The following is a 23685-nucleotide window of genomic DNA, read 5'->3' on the forward strand; positions in this document are numbered from 1 at the left end:
GCAGAAAAGGCACTCGAAGCAGGATGTCAACAAACAACACGGGTTTATTAACCCAAGATGCAGCACAGTACGACAGTCACGGGCTTGCAGGCCGTAAAAGGGAACTCCGCAAGACCGATCGAGTACGCTTGCCAATGGCGCTAAGACTACCACACAAAGGGCAGCAGTCGAGCGCACGGACAAGAAGCCGCCTGCCAGAGCAGCGCGTCAACCTCTCGTGCCGGCCTGAGTGCATCTCCCGCGGGCAAGCCAGGGCCCGACAGAAGCGAGCACAAGGGGGAAGGGGGTTGTCACTGGCGGCCAATGAGGACAGGTGTTGTGTCGTACGACCCCTCGTGGCACGCGGAAACACCTGTGCAGCAAAGGTCCCCGTACATGCCACTGGGTGGAGCTAGGTCTCCCCCATGCCTCTTTGCCATCACCAATCCGGCGTGGTCATGCCGGTCATGCGACCCGTGCCTCGCTGACCAATAGCCTTACTTCTCCCTCCTTAAAACCGCCTGCAATAAACGCGGGAGAGCAGTCTCCCGTCAGTCTCGCCGAAGCTTGGTCTCTGCGTCGTCACTCCGCGCGCCCTCCCGTCGTTCGGCCTCTCCGTCGGCCCGCCGCGGGTTACGCCGCGCTCCTGCCCTACACAACACATGGCGACGAGGTGCTGAACCCGGTTCGACAGGCGACGCCAGGAAGAGCACGACGTACGTGACACTACGCTACGAGTCACATTTTTCTGCTGCGCGTCGGTGCTGCTTCCTGCACGCTACAAGCGCGTCGACCTGACTTTTCTTTGTTCCCGCTCCGGCTCCCTCTACGACGCCACCTTCCCGCTTGAGCCTACTGCTTACCTCCTGCACACATGGCGGCCCATTTTGCAAAACTTCCTCCATTCCTCAACGTTCCCGGCAAGCCTTCCATTCCTTGGCATTTATGGAAAAAGATTTTCCAGGTACACTTGAAGGCGACCGGCGGAAGCGGCTGGGAGGACGAAAGACGCGCGTCAGCACTTATCAGCGTGCTCGGTATCGAGGGCCAGCGCAAATACTTCGCGGCGCAGGAGCAGCTCGAAGCACACGGCGGCCCAAATGCTACGCACACGGCCAGTACACCGACGGCGGCGGACTCGGGCACGGTGTCGACAGATGCGGCGACGACGGAGTACGACACGCTGCTACAATTCCTGGACGGACTTTTCGCCGAGTCAACGAACGTGCTAGCCGAGCGGCACCTGTTCACGAGCCGCAAACAACTGCCCGGCGAAACGTTTCTCGACTTCGTCACCGCGCTGAAAGAAAAGGCCGTGTCATGCAAGTTCGGCGCCACTTACGACGACAGAGTACGGGACCAAGTAATTCACGGGGTCGCCAACGCACATGTACGGGCCAAACTACTGTCGTACGGGGAAGCCCTTACGCTGCAGAAAGCCGAAGAAGTTGGACGCGACTTGGAGGCGCTCAACAAAGCCAACGCGGCGTTCGGAGAAAATGAGCGGCTACTCGGCTCGCACTCCGGTTACGGCGGCAGCATCCAGTGCGTCGCAGCGGCTCAAAATGGCGGGTCGGTTGCTTCGCTTGCCCCGCATGTGACTCAACATGGCGGCGGCTTCCCCCCCAACTCGGGCGGCCGCATCCAAGATGGCTGCGCGGGCTCGACGGCGGGTGTACAAGACTGTGTTCGCTGCCAGCAAGTGCAACAGCTTGCGCCCAAGCCTCAAGTCGGCCCCTGTTTTCGCTGCAGCAAGTTAGGGCATTTGGCGACTTCAAGAAATTGTCCGGCCAAAAAGAAAATTTGCCAATTTTGCCGTATCAAAGGGCATTTCGCGGCAGTCTGCCGTAAGCGACGAGCGTCGGTACAGGAAGTTGCCCCCGTTCAAGACCGTGACTCCGGCACTGCCACAGTCCTGTCTGTGCAAGCTGCGCCGACTAGCCCAAGAGACTTGCGCATCCCTGTTATCGTCGGCGGACATAGCCACATGTCATTGCTGGTGGACACCGGAGCCACTGCATCGTTAATGACCAAGAAGGACTTCGACATGCTTTTCGCTTCGAAGCACCGACTGCTCCAAATGTCCATCCAGCTGCAGGATTTTTCGAAGCACCGCATACCGGTACTGGGCTATTTCCGCACGGACTTGCAGCACCAAGGCAAGCGGGTCTTCGTCACCTTCTACGTGACAGCACACGGCACTTCACTGCTGGGGCTCGACGCCATCCAGCAATTGGGACTCCTGATCGACGGCGTAACGTTGACGTGTCGTCTGGCTACACCAGTTTCCTCGCAGCTTCCTGTAGCTGTACCTCCGGGGTTCGAGCACCTGCCTGGCCGGGCCAAGAGGCGACAGCACATCGTGCCAGTGTCTTCCAAGCTACGTCGGCTGCCTCTGGCGCTACGGCAGCAGGACGCCAGCGAGCTGCGACGGCTCCAGGATGACGACGGCCGTGGTCGACGGCCGCATTCAAGGTTGCACATCAGCAACCATGCGTTCCCTGCGCAGGCCATTCACGGTGGCCCTGCTGTCCAGTGGCACTCTGCACCTGCTGAAGCGCAGCCTCAAATTCCTGCAGCCCAGGATCGTCACTTGGGGCCTCGGAAGGAGAGTCCTGGGCATTCTTCCTCCCCGCCGGCAAATGTGCAGCAACCCATCAACGACCGCTTAAGGACGCAATTTCTGCCAGGGGGAGACGATGTTGTGTCGTACGACCCCTCGTGGCACGCGGAAACACCTGTGCAGCAAAGGTCCCCGTACATGCCACTGGGTGGAGCTAGGTCTCCCCCATGCCTCTTTGCCATCACCAATCCGGCGTGGTCATGCCGGTCATGCGACCCGTGCCTCGCTGACCAATAGCCTTACTTCTCCCTCCTTAAAACCGCCTGCAATAAACGCGGGAGAGCAGTCTCCCGTCAGTCTCGCCGAAGCTTGGTCTCTGCGTCGTCACTCCGCGCGCCCTCCCGTCGTTCGGCCTCTCCGTCGGCCCGCCGCGGGTTACGCCGCGCTCCTGCCCTACACAACAACAGGCATTGCGCAGTGACGTAAGCTAGCTTGGTGGCGTGAGCATGTGAGCATGTCCAGGCATGCCCATACGCGCGCCCGCGCGCCGGGAAGCTGACGCATGGCTCGCACCAGACAAAGAGGCCTGGCACTGCCGCCGTGGTCGCCATACTGCCGATTAACGGCGGTTCCCGGCGCTCGAGCCGCGCGGGGCCAACACGCGCGCTAGCTGGGGAACGAGGAGCCAAAGGGAAGGGCGCGCTCGATTCCCACATTCCCCCCTCCTAAAGACCGAGGCCAGCCTGTGAAAGAGGCCGTCCGAGGCCAAGTGGCAAGGTCAGCTCAGCCGTAAGGGTGCTGGCCAACGGGGCAAAGTCCAACAGGGGGGGTGTCGTCTTCCCGATGGTACAAGTCCATAGGTCGGCCATGGCCACGCAAAAGTTCCACCGAAAGTTTCACCACAAGTTCCACCACCGGGGAGAGCCCACCGCCGGGAAGAAGGTCCCCAGCCCAGGAGGAACGGGGGCAAGACTGCACAAGGGCGGGCAGCCAGCCCGCTTGAAGCTCACCGGACTGGAGAAGTTGGCAGCCGGGAACGTACGAGGCGTGGCTGGCAGTTGCGTGCGGCAGCCAACCACCGAAAGTCGCTGGGAAGGGGGCCACACAGGAACGGCAGGCCGGAACAGCAGGCAGCCAGGAACGGAGGCCGGAGCGACCACACTCGGTCCTGGGCCAAAGCTTGAGAGGGTGGACCAGCCGCCGAGGGCGGCTGCCGAGGCTGCCAGATGGGTAGGGCAGGGTGGTCGTGGCTGCAGGCCAGAAGGCAGGAACCAGGCCCCCGCAGGAAGGACCAGAGAACAGCAGGCCAGCTGGTTCAGCAGCAGGTTGGCGGCACGGTAGGCGCAGGGAGACGACGGGGCGATGCAGGAGTGGACAGGAGTGCCCCCGGCATAGCCGGCTTGCCAAAAAGGGTGCCTGCCTGACAGTGCTGCCCAACAAAGGGGGCGCTTGCCAGGTTATGGCTTGGACAACACGTCAGAGGGTATTTTCGACCAAGAGGGCCTTCTACCACTTCCGGACGTGTATGGGCACCTTTGCGGTTATTCTCCATTCACTACCAAGGTATGGGATAAAGTCCTGCTACCTGCTAGTGGGAGAAACGTTGCTTAAGTGCGTTTCCACAGGTTGCACCGGTGGCGTGTCTTGGGGCCAACCTTACGGTTTTCCTGCGGTTAGTGACCGCTTCCCCCTCTCCCAAGTCGCTGCTGCAGGCAACGAAAGGGTTTGGGGGCGGCTGCATGAGCCCGGGGGCTTGCCCGCACGAGACTTCACGTATTGCCACACGTGGAGTGAAGAGCGTCACGTTTAATGCCTGGCCAGGCAGAGCGGCACAACTTTTGGAAAGTCTTACGGCCACTCGCATGTCCGGCCAACCGCGAGTCGTGGAAATAGCCGAGGGTGGCTTTCCTTAGACTGCGGGGTACCCCCACCTTAAAAGACTCCTGGGGAGCTTCCTCTGGTGGGATGTGGAGCGCAGGAGAACTCCGCCGGCGACAGATGCGAATCCAACGTGCCCGCAGCAATACCAGACTGCGTAAACGGCACACGGCGCCGACAGCCATACCAGACTGTCAATACGCGCCCGCTCCTTGGGAGCACGGCTCTTGGAGCCCAAAACGGATCGCACTGCTGTGCCTTTGGTGTCTCTTCTCTGCCAAACAGGATACCGGCTGAAGTGACGTGCTCACCCGAGGCGATCGACTCAAAAGTCAATTCGCCGTCGGGGTTCGCTCCTTTCGACCCATTGGAGCCAGAGGCCCCGGAGTCTACTCGATGCGATTGCTCTCGGGAGTGGCGAACACAAGTGTCACACCGAAACGGGGGCACGCGGCAAGGTGTGAGCCACGACGTTTGAACTCCCTTTCCGGTAGCGCACAACAAAGTTGTATCGCTGCATAGTCAACGCCCAGCGCGTGAGGCGGCCCGCAGGCTCACGCAAGCGCTTAAGCCAGACGAGCGCCATGGGGTCTGTTTCCTCCACCAATGGCACTCCGTTGACAAAGCAGACAAGCTTCCGGCGAGCGAAATCTCGTGTGGCGTGCCGTACTTAAAGGCGGCGGTAGCCACTACGAAGGTTGCAAATGGTTGTAGGGCGCCGAAAGGGACGACCCTGTAGCCACCGCTTGGGAAGTCATTCACGATACCCGTGCGCGCGAGAAAGACGCGACCGAGAATCACGGGCAGCGAAAGACCAGGGAGATGCACAACGCGCTGTCGGTGCGCGCGATTCTCCCAGCGCACAACCAACCGCGAAGCGCCGCACGAAACAGCGGTTCTGCTCGCGAGATGGAAGGCAATGTTTTGCCTGGAGCCGTGCCGCAGTTGTGTGCAGCGCTAATTGCTCCAAGGCAGGCACCGCCGTTGTAGGGTCGTGCGCCTGTTCTCCGCCATGCACGCCAGGCCCAAGGGGTCAATAAACGGCACAGCGAAGAGTAGGGTTTCCGCACCGACGGATGCATGATGCCTCATGCGACTGGCAAACGAATCGACAACGGAGCACGGTGGCTCACATTTGCCGAAGGCGTCGCCAAGGCGCGCATGAGGAAAATGATCGTCAGAAAACGTGGCGACGGTGCCGCCTATGCGAGCTGGCTCGCGGACAACATGGTCAACCCTTTACGCTCGTGACAACGATGGGCCAGCGAGCGTGTGAATGCCAGCACCATGTGTCCTAGGTAGGGACGCTCTGGTGCGGCGGGTTAATCACTCGGCTGTGCTGCTAACAAAGAAAGGCCAGCGAGCGGACACGACGCATTGGAGGGGCCCGAAAGCACGTACTCCGCGTGTGTCTCGAACAGCTGAGAAAACCCGAAACTGGTGGGGCTAGGACTGTAGTCCACATTCGAGCGGTTATCACCAAAGGAGGCCCCAAAGACGGGATCTCTCCCGGTGGCCGAAAGCCGAGGGCCGCTAAGGCGAGCTTACCTCGTGCTGCCGGCGTCGTCCGCATCGAACGAGATCAAGTCCGTCGCCACGGGATCGAGCAGGAACGAGCGCCTCGAGAGGGACTGCTCCGCTGCCATGCCGAAACCAAGTTGGGCACCAGTTATGTGGAGATAGGTTTGCGAGACGCTTACCCTACGAGGCGACCGGCAAGGGACGCGACGTTCTCCACTGCCGCAGCGAACAAAGACGCTACGGCCGGGTTCGTCGACTCCGGCACGGCGCAGAAAAGGCACTCGAAGCAGGATGTCAACAAACAACACGGGTTTATTAACCCAAGATGCAGCACAGTACGACAGTCACGGGCTTGCAGGCCGTAAAAGGGAACTCCGCAAGACCGATCGAGTACGCTTGCCAACGGCGCTAAGACTACCACACAAAGGGCAGCAGTCGAGCGCACGGACGAGAAGCCGCCTGCCAGAGCAGCGCGTCAACCTCTCGTGCCGGCCTGAGTGCATCTCCCGCGGACAAGCCAGGGCCCGACAGAAGCGAGCACAAGAGGGAAGGGGGTTGTCACTGGCGGCCAATGAGGACAGGCGTTGCGCAGTGACGTAAGCTAGCTTGGTGGCGTGAGAATGTGAGCATGTCCAGGCATGCCCGTACGCGCGCCTGCGCGCCGGGAAGCTGACGCATGGCTCGCACCAGACAAAGAGGCCTGGTCGCCATACTGCCGATTAACGGCGGTTCCCGGTGCTCGAGCCGCGCGGGGCCAACACACGCGCTAGCTGGGGAACGAGGAGCCAAAGGGAAGGGCGCGCTCGATTCCCACACGTTCTCATTCGACGGTGCTGGCGAGTGGCTGCCCTGGTTACAGCAATTTGAGGACTATGCCTTCGCCACCGGCATGCACGCAGCCCCAGACGCGACTAGGGTTAGGACTCTCCTCTACTGTATGGGTCCCCAGGCACGCATCGTCCTCAGTTCCCTCATGTCCGACGAAGAAGCGTACAAGTCCACGTGGAAGTCACCCAGCGGCTCACAAGCTACTTCGTGCACCCCGTAAACAAGGTGTACGAGAGCTCTCGGTTTCATAAGCGGACCCAACAGCCAGGAGAAACTGTCGAGTTTTTTCACAGCCCTTCGGAACATGGTACGCAAGTGTAACTACCCATCACCTGCCGTTGAAGAGCGTCTTGTTCGCGACCGTTTCGTCGTGGGTTTGGCGGATTCTCACCTTTCAGACAAGCTGTGCCGCATCCCGAGCCTTTCCCTGGACGACGCACTCGTGCAAGCTCGTCAGCACGAAGACGCCGAACGCGAAAAACAACGCCTGTCCCTCACAGCTGGGCAATCGCCTACGGCAGCTCACGTGGACGCGGCGACTTTGCGTAAACCCGCGCAGCGTGCACGCGGACGACGCAACAGACGGGACTCTGGCAACTTTGCTGACTTTGTGTCACGTGACCGGCCTGACGATTCGCACACGACCAACAGAGCTGGCGAGGCTTCGAAAAGCGGCGTAGGCCTAAGTGGGCAGTGCCAATTTTGCGGTCACGAGTTTCACCGACGGTCCGACCGTCCAGTGGCCAAAACGGTCTGTAACCACTGCAAGACGCGAGGCCACTTCGCGGCGGTATGTCGCTCAAGGAAGCGCCTCAGATCCGTGGAGCTCCACTCCGTCGCAGCGGTGGCTCGCAACGGGCGGTACTTTGAGGTGCGTGTCAACGGGCACCCTCTCGTCTTCAAAGTGAACTCTGGTGCCGACGTCTCGGTGGTACCGCGCATGTTTCCCGGCTGCCCAGCCGTCCTCGACAATCCGCACGGCGAAGAACTTTTCGGACCCGGGAAACAAGACTGGAAGCTTCTCGGCACCTTCGACGCGGCGCTGTCTTGGAGAGGCAGGCAAGTCAACGAGCGCCTCTACGTTGTTGCGGGACAAGAGCAGCCACTTCTGGGCTATCCCGCTATCGTTGCCCTTGGGGTCGTCAAGCTTGTCGGCGCCGTCTCGCCAACCCTGCCGGAAGCACCACCTCGTGAAGTACCTCGTGAAGTCCCACCAGCCCTTTTCACCGGCCTGGGCACGTTCCCGGAAGAGTACACGATACGTATCAAGCCTGACGCGGTACCGTATGCCCTCAGCACAGCCCGGCGTATCCCGATACCGCTACGAGACGTCGTCAAAAAGGAACTCGACAAGATGGAGCAAGAGGGTGTGATCCAGTGCGTCGACGAACCGACGGACTGGTGCGCGGGACTTGTCGTCGTCCCGAAGCCAGCGGGGGGTTACCACCTGTGCGTCGAGTTGACAAAACTCAACCAAGTCGTTCTGCATGAACGCCACGTACTTCCGACCGCCGACCAAACCCTCGGACTTCTCGGTGACGCACGCGTTTTTCCGAAGTTGGACGCAACTTCAGGCTTCCACCAAGTACGCCTGGCACGCGACTCCCAGAGGTACACGACTTTCATCACACCGTTTGGCAGGTAGTGCTACTGCCGCCTCCCATTCGGCATAACATCGACCCCGGAAAACTTTCAGCGTCAGATGTCTCGCCTGCTGGAAGGATTGGCCGGTGTTGTTAACCTTATGGATGACATCCTTATGTTTGGCCGCACCACAGAGGAACACGACCAACGCCTCCAGGCAGTCCTCGGTCGCTTCCAACCAGGGGGGTCACCCTCAATGCTGCCAAGTGCACTTTCGGCGAATCCAGCGTGCGATTCCTTGGCGTTGCTGTCGGTGCCAATGGCATCACTCCAGATCCAGACGAAGTGGCGGCCATTCAAGGCATGCCAGCTCCTCAGGACGTTCATGGTGTCCAATGCTTTCTCGGTATGCTCAACCATGTCGGTCGCTTTCTACCGGGCCTCTCTCAAACGACTGCGCCAATCAGAAGTCTCCTGAACAACACTGCAGCCTGGACATGGGGACCAGCGCAAGCGTCAGCATTTGAAAAGCTCAAGAGCATGCTGTCCTCAGACATCTGCCTCGCAAGGTATAACCCTGCACTGCTGACGACAGTCTCCGCAGATGGCAGTTCCTTCGGGCTGGGTGCTGTTCTCCTACAAGACTAGTCATCAGGGGAGCGCCGACCAGTTGCATACACCTCTCAAACGCTGACTGAAACGGAACGGAGGTACAGCCAAATCGAAAAAGAGGCACTGGCTGCCACCTGGGCCATCAACCGATTCGACAAGTTCCTTCGGGGTCTTCGTTTCACTGGAGACTGACCATAAGCCGCTAGTAAACCTCCTAGGAACCGCACATCTCGATCTCATGCCGCCACGAATCCAGCGCTTCCGCATCCGCCTTCTCCAGTACCAATTTGACGTCAAGTACGATCCTGGGAAACAGCTGGCTACCGCAGATGCACTCTCAAGGGACCAAGTCGTCCAGCTGCCAGCGACTCCAGCTGTTGACAAGGTGGAGCTGTACGTTCAAAAAGCACTCCGTGCTATCCCTCCGACATTTGCAGTCCTCCTCGATGACTTCCGAGCTCACCAGGCTGCAGGTGGGGAGTGCGTGCAGCTCAAGTTGTACTGTGAGCAAGGGTGGCCTCAGAAAGAGAACCTGCCTCTCAGCATGGCTCAGTTCTGGGCTCATCAGGCCGAATTCAGTATCGGTGACAGCCTTCTCTCCTCTGCGGTGGACGCCTGCTGGTGCCCGCTTCTCTGCGGAAGCACGTCCTCTCCCTCATCCACAACGGACATCTCGGAGTGCACCGCTGCCGCGCCATCACCAGGGGAGCTGTCTGGTAGCCGACTATGGGGAGCCAGATCAAGACCATAGTGGAGAACTGTCCCAACTGTGCCACTACGCGGGTCCAGTGAGCAGAGCCACTGCTGCCTACTGCGACGCCTAGCCGTCCCTGGGAGCGAGTCGGGGTGGACATCTTTCATTACGAAGGAGCCGACTACCTTCTCCTCGTAGATTACTACTCAAGGTACCCAGAAGTGCTGTTCCTTCGCTCGACGACGTCTACAGCGGTGATCTCCATCATCAAAAGTGTCTTCGCAAGCCATGGGATCCCAGAGACCCTCATCAGCGATAATGGGCCTCAATTTTCGTCGGCAGAATTCCGCGTCTTCTCCCAGAGCTACGGCTTCTCCCACGTCACCAGCAGTCCCATGTACCCGCAGTCTAATGGGGAAGTCGAGCGTATGGTGCGGACGGTTAAGGACCTCTTCAAGAAGTCTCCGGACCGGCCTTTGGCCCTCTTGACATACCGCAATGCGCCTGGTGTGACTGGGTACAGCCCTGCTCAGCTGCTCATGGGGCGCAGCCTCAGGACTCGCCTTCCAGTCCCAACGGCCGCGTTGCTTCCAGAACCGCCTAACGCTGCCGACTTCTACCGGCGTGACACTGTCCAACGACGTCGCCAGCGTCAAGATTTTGACCGTCGACATGCCGCACAAGATTTGCGGCCCCTGGAGGAGGGAGAGAAAGTGTGGATTCGCGACACAGATTGTGCTGGCACTGTTCTCAGCCCAGCGCAGCGTCCACGCTCCTATGTGGTCCATGCGGACGCAGGTGCTCTCGTCCGCAACCGGAGATATCTGGTTCCGCAGCAGTCTCCGTCATCAGGGGGTCTAGACCTCGGCAGCTCCAGTCCACGGACACCAGGATCCGAAAGCCTGCCACAGACTCCAACTCGCCCAGAGCCTGTGTGCAGCAGTCCAACTTCCAGGGCACTTACTCCTCTACCAGTTCATGTCCACCGGTTGCCCCAGGTACTCCCTCAAGACCGCCTGTGTCAGTTGTGCGCACTCGATCGGGACGTTGTGTTAGGCTACCGGGGCGGCTGAACTTGTAGTGCGTGCCATGAGACATTTGTCATTGCGTTGCATGCCTGAGAGTGAGGGGTTGCTTTCTGTTGCTTTCCCAAAAGGGGGGATGTAGAGGGCGCGAGTTCCAAGTCAAATATGAGGCGCCCTCTATAGGATGTAGTATATAAAGGTGTGTACTGTCAATAAACGGGGGCACTTCTGCCGGGGACTCGGAGCGCGTTTTACTCCGCGGCCCTCGGGCTTCAGCCTGGCCGAGGGCTCGAACCTTCCCACCACATTTTCTTGGGTATTTTATTTAACTCTCAGCTCCGCCATGGTGGCTCAGTGTTACGGCGCTCGGCTGCTGACACGAAGGAAGCGGGTTCGAACCCGGCCGGAGCGGTTGCATTTCGTTGGAGGCAGCATGGTAGAGGCCTGTGTACTGTGCAATGTAGTGCACGTTAAAGGGGCCCTGCAACACCTTTCGTTGTTATATTGGAATAGTCCCATGATTGACGTATGACTCTTCACGAGCCATATGCCTCAAAAATTTTTCGAATCCGTCAAGTCTAAGTGGTGTTACCAAATTATAGAGATCACGTTCCGCAGCTTTCTCTCTCAACTCAACGCAGCGAGCGCGCGGAAAGCTGCGCGCGGCGTGAGGGGAGGGAGGGAGGGCAGAGGAGCGAGGAGGCGACGTCAGCGCCGGCGGCATTTTTTTCATTTTTTTCTCTCTGGCGTCTCGGCGCAACCACGTGGTCTGTGCCGCCACTTCCGGTCGGCTTGCGTCGTTCTCGTCGAGCGGAGTCGATCGCGCTGTGTATCGCGCGTGCTTGAATACTGCGCGTCGGTTTGGTAATGTTGGGTGTGCACCTCGAACGCAGTAGTGTTTTCATCGCTCTGCCAACCATGGAAGCAAACGTGCGCGCTCGTTTGGAACGAATGACAGCTGAGATCGGTTTCGGCCCATACTCCGATACACCGCCTCGTAAGACGGCACTGGCAGACGACCCCGAAGCGCCGCCATTACCGGACGCCAGCATTGTTATCGGAGACACGCTGCACCCGTGCCTCGGTCGGTCGTGAGAACGTGCCGACGATGCAGTTCTCAGCTGACGAGGCAACACTCGAACGGCTGCCACTCTCAACGGCAACCGGCGATGGTCAAAAGCACAGAAATATTCACGTTTTCGGCACTGCGCATGGCGAAGAAAACGGAACCACGCAACTACGAGCAGACGAGCTGTCGGTGAGACCGGAAGTGCTAAATTAATGTTTGTTCGGTGTTTTTAACGCGATAACATAATATAAACATACATATTATCTACTTATTGAACTCAAAATTAACAACGAAAGTAATAATGAGGGTGTTATCGTGATTATAACATCAGCCAATGGTGGAACTGCCGACAATCGCGTCATATTTTGCGGACTAATACATCATTTGTCGAGAGAAGAGGGAGCGATTTTCAGCTGACTTTGAGAATTTATTGTAAATTCCAGGCCGTGCGCATCGCTATAATATTTGGCTCGCGTGTTCTCGGGAGCCTCGACTACCGATCGGCAGCGCTTTTTGAGCATGCTCGAAAAGTGTTGCAGGGCCCCTTTAAGGAACACCAGAATGTCAAAATTTCCGGAGCCCTCCATTTCAGCATCCCTCATAATCATATCGTGGTTTTGGGGCGTAAAACCCCACATATTATTAGTATGTAAATCTCAGGTTTTATTTGTTGTGTGACGTGGTTTATTGACGCGTCTGCAGGGAATGTCAACAAGCGTCTAGAGTAGGGCGTCGGAGAGCGGCGGGCGTCGAGCAGCCAAAATCCGGGCAAGCGCGAGCTGGAGTCCCCTGCTACTCTTGACACTGCGGCTTGCTTGCTTGCTAGCTTGCTCGTGTGTTTCTTCGTCGTCCTCCCTTCACTACATTGGCCCCCGGGGAATAGCGGAGCCATCCTGGCGACTTAAGGCGTTGACAAGATAGCGGGGTCATAATATGGCTTGATCCGAGACACGTGGACGATTTCTCGGCCGCGACGGCGCAAGTCGTCAGATGGTGTCAAGGGCTCGACCTCGTAATTGACGGGAGAAGTCTGAGCAAGAATTCGGTAGGGGCCGTGGTATCGGGCTAGTAACTTGGAGGAAAGTCCAGGAGTGTTCGGCGGTACCCAAAGCCAGACGAGAGCACCTGCCTTGAAAGCAGCAAGAGGTCCGTCGTCGTCGCGCCTAAGCTTCTGGCGACCTTGGTCTTCTGTCGTAAATGAACGGGCCAACTGTCGGCAATCTTCTGCGTACCTGGCAAACTCGGAAATTGGGCTGTACTCACATGCGTCCGGTGTGTAAGGAAGCATGGTGTCCAGCATGCATGATGGCTCTCGTCCGTATAAAAGAAAGAACGGTGAGAATCCTGTGGTGGCTTGCGTAGCAGTGTTGTACGCGTATGTCACGAAAGGAAGAACGGTGTCCCAGTTGGTCTGGTCGGATGCGGTGTACATCGTCAAGCATATCCCCGAGAGTGCGATTAAATCTTTCGGTTAGGCCATTGGTTTGTGGATGATATGCGGTCGTCATGCGGTGAACGATATTGCACTGAACGAGCAACGCTTCAATAGCTTCGGACAGGAAAACACGTCCTCTGTCGCTCAAAAGTTCGCGCGGGGCGCCGTGGCGCAGGACGAAGTTGCGTAGAATGAAAAACGCAACTTCTCTGGCTGTTGCTGTGGCCAAAGCTGCAGTCTCTGCGTAACGCGTGAGGTGGTCTACGCCGACAATAATCCATCTGTTCCCAGAAGTGGTCGAGGGAAGCGGGCCGTATAAATCAATACCGACGCGGTCAAACGGACGCGCCGGGCACGGGAGAGGCTGAAGTGTACCGGCTGGTCGTTGGGGTGGAGCCTTTCGTCGCTGACAGGCGGTACAAGTGCGGACATACTTGCACACAAATGAATACAGTCCACGCCAATAGTATCGCTGACGCAGGCGGTTGTAGGTCTTGAGAACGCCGGCGTGAGCGCTTTGCGGGTCGGTGTGAAAAGCAGCGCACATTTCCATGCGCATGTGGCAAGGTATCACAAGGAGCCACCTCCGACCATCAGACGCGCAATTCCGCCGATAGAGGAGACCATCTCGAATAGCGAAATGGGGCGCTTGGCGACGAAGAGTTCTTGAAGCGGGGTAAGCTGATGGATCAGCCAGAAAGTCGAGCATGTGGCAAACCCACGCATCCTTGCGTTGCTCCAACGACATGTCTGCGACGTCGATTGGCGACAAGGAAGCTGATGGGGAAGCTGTGTCGGACGCTAGCGGTGAGCGGGAGAGCGCATCAGCATCAGAGTGCTTGCGGCCCGATCGGTACACAACACGAATGTCGTACTCTTGCAGCCGAAGCGCCCAACGACCGAGGCGTCCCGACGGATCTTTCAGCGATGAGAGCCAACATAGAGCATGGTGGTCCGTGACGACGTCGAAAGGGCGCCCATAGAGGTACGGGCGAAACTTAGCCAAAGCCCAAATTATGGCAAGGCATTCCTTCTCAGTAACCGAATAATTGCACTCAGCTTTCTTGAGAGTTCGACTCGCGTAAGCGACGACGTATTCTTCGTATCCCGGTTTCTTTTGAGCCAGTACTGCACCAAGGCCGACGCCGCTGGCGTCAGTATGGATTTCCGTTGGCGCATCAGGGTCAAAGTGCCGAAGTATTGGAGGCGATGTCAGTAAGCGCCGTAGCGTTTCGAAAGATGTGTCGCACTCTCCTGACCAAGCAGACAGGCCATTAGAAGTTGTCAAAAGATTGGTAAGAGGGGCGATGATGGAAGCAAAGTCGCGGACAAATCGGCGAAAATAGGAACACAGCCCAATGAAACTTAGAAGCGTCTTCATGCAAGTGGGCTTGGGGTATTCGGCAACAGCCCGGAGTTTCGCTGGGTCCGGAAGAACGCCTTCCTTGCAGACGACGTGACCCAGTATCGTCAACTGGCGCGCCGCAAAATGACACTTTTTGATGTTGAGTTGAAGACCAGCTGAGGTGAGGCACGTCAAAATCTCACGCAGGCGGACAAGGTGAGTAGGGAAATCCCTAGAAAAGACTACGATGTCGTCGAGGTAGCAAAGGCAGGTGTTCCACTTGTAGCCGCGAAGGATGTTGTCCATCATTCGTTCGAAGGTAGCGGGGGCGTTGCACAATCCGAACGGCATGACGTTAAACTCATAGAGTCCATCAGGAGTGACGAAAGCAGTCTTCGCACGATCGGTGACATCCATCGGTACTTGCCAATAACCCGAGCGTATATCTAAATACGAGAAATATTCTGCCCCTTGTAAGCAATCGAGAGCGTCATCGATGCGTGGCAACGGGTACACATCCTTTCGAGTAATCTTATTGAGGCGGCGATAGTCAACGCAGAACCTTATTGATCCATCCTTCTGGCGCACAAGTACGACAGGAGAGGACCAGGGGCTCTGGGACGGCTCTATCACTGCGCGTTTAAGCATGTCGTCGACTTGTTCGTTGATAATTTGTCGTTCTGCCGCGGAAACTCGATAGGGTCGTTGTCGTAAGGGAGCATGTGAACCGGTGTCGATGTGGTGTGTGACGCTCGTCGTGCGGCCCAAGGTTGGCTGGGCACAATCGAAGGACGAGCGGAAGTCTTGCAGAAGGGCGAGGAGTTGGCTGCGATGCGATGGCGGTAGATCGTCGGCGATTGAAGGGCGGAAATTATCTGGGGCTGAAGAGCTGGGAACAGGTGACGTCATGGCGTTCAGCTGAAGGTGGTGTTGGTCCTCAGAGAAGTCCAGGAAACGCAAGAGGTCGACGTCTTGTACGTGCCCCAAAGATTCCCCGCGAAGCAAGGTAACGGCGGACGTCAGCGAGTTGGCAACGAGCATTATCGTAGCGCCAGAATTAATCGATAGTACTGCAAAGGGCAGTCGTAAGCCGCGACGACATAGAAATACGTCCGACGGGGCAGAGAGTGCTGTTCCGTCTGGTGCGGTCGTACAGGTCAGTGCTACAAGGGTCCACGTGTTTGGGGGTATATCTGTGTCCTCAGCGACGACTAGTTTGTGGGGAGGGTCCGACGAAAGAGAGGTCTGCAGCGGCATAAGAGCTACTTCTGCACGAGAACAGTCTATGATGGCGCTATGACTCGATAGGAAGTCCCAACCGAGAATAATGTCGTGGGAGCAGGACGGTAGCACAAAGAACTCGATCACGTAAAGTGCACCTTGTATGGTGACTCGCACAGTGCAGACAGCTGACGGCGCAATGCACTGTGAGCTGGCAGTACGGAGCATTAGTCCTGATAGCGACGTCGTCAACTTCTTTATCTTGCGGCACAGTGTCTCAGAGATGACGGAGACGGCGGCCCCTGTGTCAATAAGCGCAACGGCGGCGGTTCCTTCGACATCGACGTCTAAAACATTTGGCGGCGAAACACATGGAGGCCTTGGACAGTTCGACTTGCATGCAGCTCTTGCCTCCGGAACTGCAGCAATCAGTTTCCCTCCTCTGTAGCTGAGCGACGACGCATGGGTGACAGAGAGCGTCGTCGAGGAGATGGTGATCGACGATTGGAGAAGGATGGTCGATTATCAGCGGCGTACCTAGGTGGTGTGCGTGACGACGAAGGATCAGGTGTGGCTACAGTGTCGAAGAAAGAAGGTGGGCAACGGCAGCAGTGGCGAGCGACGTGTCCAGCGACACCGCAGGCGAAGCAGATGGGCCTGTTGTCCGGCGTTCGCCACACGTCTTGACGGCGGAAAAACGAAGGCGAGGGCCCCGCGTAGTGAAGCGGCGACGAAGTCGTGGTCAGCGGCGAGGCAGGGGTCGGCATCGCAGGAGTTGGCATCGCAGGGGTTGGCATCGCAGGTCGGGTATACGGCATAGGCTGCTGAGGGGGCCGAGCAGCGACAGCTGCGTAAGTGAGCGGCGCAGTGACGAGTGGTTGTTGGGGTATAGATGGTGGTAGGTGCTCAGCAATTTGGGTCCGAATGGCGTGTTGAAGGTCAGGGGCCAAAGTCTGCACTGGCTCGTTCGTGAGAGGTAGTAGTAAAAGCTGACTCGCTACTTCTTCGCGGATAGGTGGATAGCAGCGGCTGCTGATCGGCAGGGCGAGCAGTAACATGCAAGCTCGATAGCGTGTCGGTCGTCGTGAGGGCTTGGCGCGCGATCAAGCGCTGCCGACGCAACTCGTCAAAGCTCTGACACAAGGAGACGAGTGCAGCGACTGTGGTGGGATTCCTTGCGAGGAGCATCTGAAAAGCATCGTCCTCGATGCCCTTCAGGATGTGCTTGATCTTATCCTCTTCGGTCATGGTAGAATTCACGCGGTTGCAGAGGTTCAGCACATCCTCAATGTAGCCCGTGAAGTTCTCGCCGGGTTGCTGCGCGCGTTGACGCAAGCGCTGCTCTGCCCGAAGCTTACGAGCCGATGGCCGACCGAAAACGTCCGTAATGGAAGTCTTAAAGACGGACCAAGTGGGAATGTCGCTCTCGTGGTTGTTATACCACAGCTGGGCGATGTCCGCAAGGTAGAACTGGACGTAACCAAGCTTCATTTGGTCGTCCCATTTGTTGCTGGCACTCACACGTTCGTATTTCGAGAGCCATTCTTCCACGTCCGAGTCACCTGAGCCGGTAAAGATGGGTGGATCTCGCTGGCGGAACACGGCGCCGCAGGTGACGTGGACTGCCGAAGGTCCCGACTGGAGAGGGGTCTCCTCGGCCATGGTGGCGATGTGGTCACGAACCGGGGGGAGTTTCCGGGAGCGAAGGTCCAGGTTGGTACTGGGAATCCACGTACCTCCACCAAATGTGACGTGGTTTATTGACGCGTCTGCAGGGAATGTCAACAAGCGTCTAGAATAGGGCGTCTGAGAGCGGCGGGCGTCGAGCAGCCAAAATCCGGGCAAGCGCGAGCTGGAGTCCCCTGCTACTCTTGACACTGCGGCTTGCTTGCTTGCTAGCTTGCTCGTGTGTTTCTTCGTCGTCCTCTCTTCACTACAGTTGTTTTTTCTTGTTTAACTGCACTATACAGTCGTCCATTGTAATATGCGTTGATTATTTCTTGACTGGTGCTTATTGCCGTTTTATTTTACTCCTGAGCAAATTAAAAATTATTGTTTACCAATGAATGAAAGAGACAAAATATATTAGAAGGCAGGGAGAGCAGCCTGAGCTAGTACGCCCAGGCCTCCTTCACTGCACTGGGGAAAATGCAACGGGAGAAAAATAGTGATGAAGTATGACGCCGGTGACAGAAAGAAGGGATCCGCGTGCGTGCGTGCGTGCGTGCGTGTGCGTGCGTGCGTGCGTGTGTGACAAAAGGGTCAAGGAAGCTAATATTTTTTATTATACTATACACCAACTAGCCCAAATTGCGCCTTGTAAAGCTAGCTTTCCTGCCATGCAGTTAGCGCAGTTCATAGCAGTTAGTCTAGTCACTTCTGCAAACAGCGTGTTCAAGCGCAGTTTGCTGCACTATGACGGGGAAAATGTAGACTCAGCACCTCTCTTGACATAAACACGCATAATAGACAAAACCCCAGCACGTGTAACTACGACCTCATCTCGACTTGAAGCACGAGAGGTGTCGCCTTTAGTTCGGCAAATATGCAGCGCAAGGAAGCACGCTTGCGGATTATGAAAATAGTCTAACAGACCCTAGAAAATGCAGCTTTCAACTAATGCTTCCACTCCCACGTCAGCCAGCCGTCCCGTCTTCTGCTGTTACGCGAAAGGACAGTCGCGAAATACAATGTGTTCTAATGAGAACTAACAGAAAAAAAAAGCCAAGGAAAGTATAGGGGATGTTATTTGTAGTAATTATGGTGTAAATGTGAAGTAAGTAAAGTGGACGAAAAGGTAACTTGCCGCTGGCAGGGACCGAACCTCCGACCTTCGAATAACACGTCCGATGATCTACCAACCGAGCTACAGCGGTGGTCATCCCCTGGTCCACCTTATGCTGTATATATGTATTTTTTGTGCTTAAACAAGAAAAACGAGCCCTTAAAGTTCTCCTTTTTTCGTATTTATGTTCTAATGTCTGATGCATTAGACATGCTCACAGTTCGGGCTCCTCGGTGGTCTAGTGTTTACGGTGCTCGAATGCTGACCCGAAGGTCGCGAATCGTGGCTGCGGCGGCCGCTTTTTCGGTGGAAGCGAAAATGCTTGAGGGGCGTGTACTTATATTTAAGTGCACATTTAAGAACCCCAGGTGGTCGAAGTTTCTGGAGCCCTCCAATACGGACGGCGTCTCTCATTTGGGACCTAAGACACCAATAATAATAATAATAATAATAATAATAATAATAATAATAAATGGTCTGTTTGAGGCCCAGTATGTTGCTGCGCAATCTCGCATCGGCTCAGATCACGTCAGTCTGCAATTACAGTATTATCGAGGGCTTCCACAAAATCCAACGTACAAATGGAGAAAAGATGGAGTCCCTACGAGCGCAAGCGTCCTATTTACTTCCTCCTCGTCTCTGCTTCGCTTTTCGCGGCATTTCGCCACGCTTTCCGGTGCGTCTTTTCGACCTGTGTGGTAGCCGACAACGCCTCCAATTTTGGTGTGCTGGAGGAGGCAGGCTTCCAGGAAATACGACCTGTGGCCGAATCGTCATTGGATGATGGCCACGTATCCTTAAAGGGGTACTGACACAAAATTTCGCGGCCGAGATAGCCTGCTGGATCGATTCCCGTGTACGTGCGTGTACCATCTGCAAAATATCGACAGCGAATAAAGCTTGGAAGGTATTTTATATGAATTTTGAAGTTCGCGAGCGCGATCCAGCATTATAGGCCGCACTTAGCGCATTGACACCCTCGGAGGTGACCCGAGGTGACCCCCCTACTTCCCCTACGTAACCGTTGCAGCTGGTACAAGTTAACGATGACGTCGTAGCCGCCATTTCTGTTTTGACGCGCTCCTCGCCAGCGGGTCAAACCTGAAGTGATTCGCCACGTCGAAAATTCCTTCGGTCCCCGCCGCAAGAAAATCGTCGCCATCAGACGACGATGAGCCCGACGACGACAGACCGCGCGGAAATGCGTCACTGTTCTGTGTGCTCACGTGACAGAGCGTTTCACTCGCTAGGTGGTGATAGTTGCACCCGGCGGCTTGCCGTTTTTGGAGCTCTGTCAAACCGAAACTGAGGCTGTGTCGGTAATGAGGAGCTTGTAATTAATTATCTGTCGCACGCTGCAGCAAACGATGTGCCGTGTTATGACTAACAGGCCCCCAGCAACACATTGCAGCAAAACAACACGGGGCGAAAATTTTTGTGTCAGGACTCCTTTAAATCCGTGACATAACCTAAAGACAGCGGGCCCCCTGTAACCATTGGGCGACAGTGCGAATTCTCACGAAGGTGCAACTGCGCACATGTGATCTCTAGCGCGTCTGATAGAAAGACTTCGGTCGAGATCAAACGCAAACAATGCCTCTCAAATAATGAGATATCTTTTTTAAAGCACCCATCAAAAATGTCGATTAATCGATCAAAACATCACATAGCAATCAATTAATCGATGAAAGGCTAAATCGACGAACGATTAATCGATTAAAAATGTTGATCGACCATCCCTACCACACAAATATGCACAACGAATAGCGGAGTGGCAGGGCCAAAATCCAGGCCAATGAAACCATTCAACAAGTGGACTAGGAATTGCGATTAGATTGACGACTAAAAGAACTTGTTGTTGGGCTAGTTGGTAGATCATTTTCAAAACTTAATTAGAGCGCAACCACACCACACATTCACACACCCACACACCCAGACATCAACCACGCACAGCGCTCACTTCCAACTGATTTATTGATCGCACGGGCTTGAATATATACATGTGGCACATGCGCGCATTAACATCAGATAAGGCCAACACACACACAATCAAGACATACATTTCCTTCCTGCTCCTTCCATCTCACAGTCTAGATCTGATGAAGTGAAATTCACTGGGAAACAGAGAAAGCGACGGGGTGCTTACACAGCGGTCCTTTTCTTTTTCTATGGAAAATGCCTCTAACACTTCACGTGCAGTTTTCCTTGTGCTTCTGCCCAGAATCTTTGTCTCAGAGAATCCTGCGTCACAGCCACACATTATAGCATGCGCAACAAGGTGCGCATACTTGTCATCTCGTTTTATTAATTTCTGGGCGTGTTCCCTTAACCGGTCATTAACACATCTTTCGGTTAAGTCTTTCGATTAACACATCTTTCGGTTAATGACCGGTTAAGGGAACACGCCCAAAAATTAATAAAACGAGATGACAAGTATGCGCACCTTGTTGCGCATGCTATAATGTGTGGCTGTGACGCAGGATTCTCTGAGACAAAGATTCTGGGCAGAAGCACAAGGAAAACTGCACGTGAAGTGTTAGAGGCATTTTCCATTGGAAAAAGACAAGGACCACTGTGTAAGCACCCCGTCGCTTTCTCTGTTTCCCAGTGAATTTCACTTCATCAGATCTAGACTGTGAGATGGAAGGAGCAGAAAGGAAATGTATGTCTTGATTGTGTGTGTGTTGGCCTTATCTGATGTTAATGCGCGCATGTGCCACATGTATATATTCAAGCCCGTGCGATCAATAAATCAGTTGGAAGTGAGCGCTGTGCGTGGTTGATGTCTGGGTGTGTGGGTGTGTGAATGTGTCGTGTGGTTGCGCTCTAATTAAGTTTTGAAAAGAGATTGACGACTGCCAGTTAGAGGTCTGTCGGATGAGTTTCCTCTTATTGGCCGCACTACAATTCGCACAATTGTCACTGAAGAGCTCGAATATCACAAAGTGTGCGCAAGGCAAGGTGGGTACCAAAAAATGCTTACCAACCAGCTCAAACAGCAAGAAATTCCCAGGTGGCGAACTTCTACGCAGAGAAACTAAAGAAACTGGTGCAGCGGTATGAAAATTGCTTAGAAATTAACGGTGATTATGTAGAAAAGTGAAGTAGGTTTGTACTAAACTAAGCCCGCCAATAAAAGCTTTTACAAACGAATATATTTATTTTTTGGGGACCAAACGACCCTTACTTTTTGAATAACTCTCGTATATATACAGTAGTAAACAAAATGACAGCACTCGGCTTTTGCCTGCATTTAAAAGGCTATCAACAAAGATTCAGTAGTTTCTTCATTAATAAATAATTAAACAACCAGTCTTTCAAGGGCCGAGTTAGTACATCAAATTAGTCAAGCATACAAAGCATTGGTGACAATTTTTTGGACGGCTAAGGCACTTTAACACAACACTTCGTGGGCCATCTGAAAGATTTCCCACGTAATGAAGGTGAAATGCATTTTCTGCACAGGGTGGATACAGCTACAGTACAGAGTTCTTTTAAAGGTGATGCGAATACTCTCAGAGCAGGTTTGCACAAATCTTTTTAATAGTACAGCTATGTACAACACAAATTGTCTGTAAAGTGTGCCGTCGTATCCTGATGGGGTCAGGGTAGAAAGCAATCTGTACTTAGGGTCAATAAATCTGCAGGGTTTATCACATTAAATCCAGAGCCCTCCACTATGGCCTCTCTCTCACCGCTCCTTGCCATAAATTCCATCAAACCTCAATTCGAGTTTTTCACCCCTAAAAGAGAAGGCAATAAGCTTAGTCAATTCCATAAAAAGATAGCATCCAGAACATAAATGTTTTATACACGTTCACATTGTGTTGCACATTCTTCAGTGTTCGCTTGGTTCAGGCTTGTGTTAAGTTAAATGTAAATTTATTATCCGTTTGATTACAGGGTTGTGTGGGGGGGACATGAAAACTAATAATGCTTGTATATTGTGGCTGCAATACTTTGCATTTTTATTCAATCCATAAGAGTAGTGCAGTGATGGGAGAATTATGGAACGTACATAGGAATTGCAGCTATAAGAGCATCACATAAGTTCCCACCTTTCAATAAAGTCTCATTGTAAGACAACTTCAGTTACTAGAGAGCAATAAGTAGCTAATGACCCACTTATGATGGCTGGAAACCTAATTTACTTGAGCAAGCGATTGAGAGTTATTGAGAGGCATTTTTACAGCACCCGATCACTTTTTCGGTTTCACAGAGCACTGAGACAGGCAGGATTAGGGTGCTTCTTTTGTAAAGACAGCTGGTGACATGAGCCCACAAAACAATGACGCACACAATGACACATGCACGTGAGCACCACATTGACAACTGTGGCCGAGAGCACATGCAAGAAGCATGGCAGCCAACAAAAACACATGAAGTTGGTGGTGGTATGCTTTAAAGGGACACGAAAGTGAAACGATGAATTGGTTTAGATTGATAAATTAGAACTCTAATGCCCTTAATTTCGCCATAATATGTTCATTAATACAGGAGAAAATCAAGGTCAAAGCTTCATTTTTAAGCTTCGCGCCGAAATCTCCACGCGTGATGTCACGAATTTCAAAGTGTATTTTTCGTATTTTGGCTAAATTGGCCCAATGAAATTTTCTGAAACTTGGTATGTGAAGTTTATGGCCCCCTCAAAGGACAATCTGCTTCATTTTTACTGATTAGCAACTACATATGGCCTCATAGACGCCGTCAAAATCTACGACATCACGATGCTTGGTGCGGGAATTCCAAGGTGGCATCACCACCCGTATTTTCTTCTCGCGCGTTTTTTCGCTTACCATGCATCTTCACGAGGCAAGAGTGGCGTTTTTGGTATTGTAAAATTGTACTTTACAGATACGCGAAAAATGGTTTTTCTCTGTAGTGTCCCTTTAAAACAAAGATTGTTTCTTTTTGAGCATCTTAAAAGAGCATGGCACGGTAAATCGACCAAAAAACTGATTTTTTTGTTTCATTACTAAAAAATAATACACACTTGTCTGCAGTGCAACTTTGCACAGTGGAAAATGCATAGGAGCAGTCAAGCCATTTAAATATGGAGCCAAAAGCCCTTCATGGTCTCTGTTGCGTTTTCTAATGTATCACTGTCGTTCTGTAAACATCTTTTTTTTTTCCCACTCTGGACTCT

General features: G+C 54.4%; 2 protein-coding genes across 2 annotated transcripts in view; one reads left to right on the forward strand and one right to left on the reverse strand.

Moving 5' to 3' along the window:
* LOC119389531 (cysteine/serine-rich nuclear protein 3) overlaps positions 1 to 23685 on the reverse strand; it is a 382433-nt gene that overhangs the window by 347929 nt on the left and 10819 nt on the right. The gene's annotated exons all lie outside the window — the stretch shown is intronic.
* LOC119379642 (uncharacterized) lies at positions 10088 to 10992 on the forward strand. The gene has a single exon (XM_037648944.2). The coding sequence runs from the start codon at positions 10088 to 10090 to the stop codon at positions 10730 to 10732; it is 645 nt and encodes a 214-aa protein (XP_037504872.2). The 3' UTR covers positions 10733 to 10992.

Source organism: Rhipicephalus sanguineus, chromosome 1 (genome assembly GCF_013339695.2).
Source record: "Rhipicephalus sanguineus isolate Rsan-2018 chromosome 1, BIME_Rsan_1.4, whole genome shotgun sequence".
In the NCBI taxonomy this organism is placed as follows: domain Eukaryota; kingdom Metazoa; phylum Arthropoda; class Arachnida; order Ixodida; family Ixodidae; genus Rhipicephalus; species Rhipicephalus sanguineus.

What these genes read in the sequence shown, in the direction of transcription:
- LOC119379642 (XM_037648944.2), top strand. Translation starts at nt 10,088, where the DNA reads ATGGTGCGGACGGTTAAGGACCTCTTCAAGAAGTCTCCGGACCGGCCT.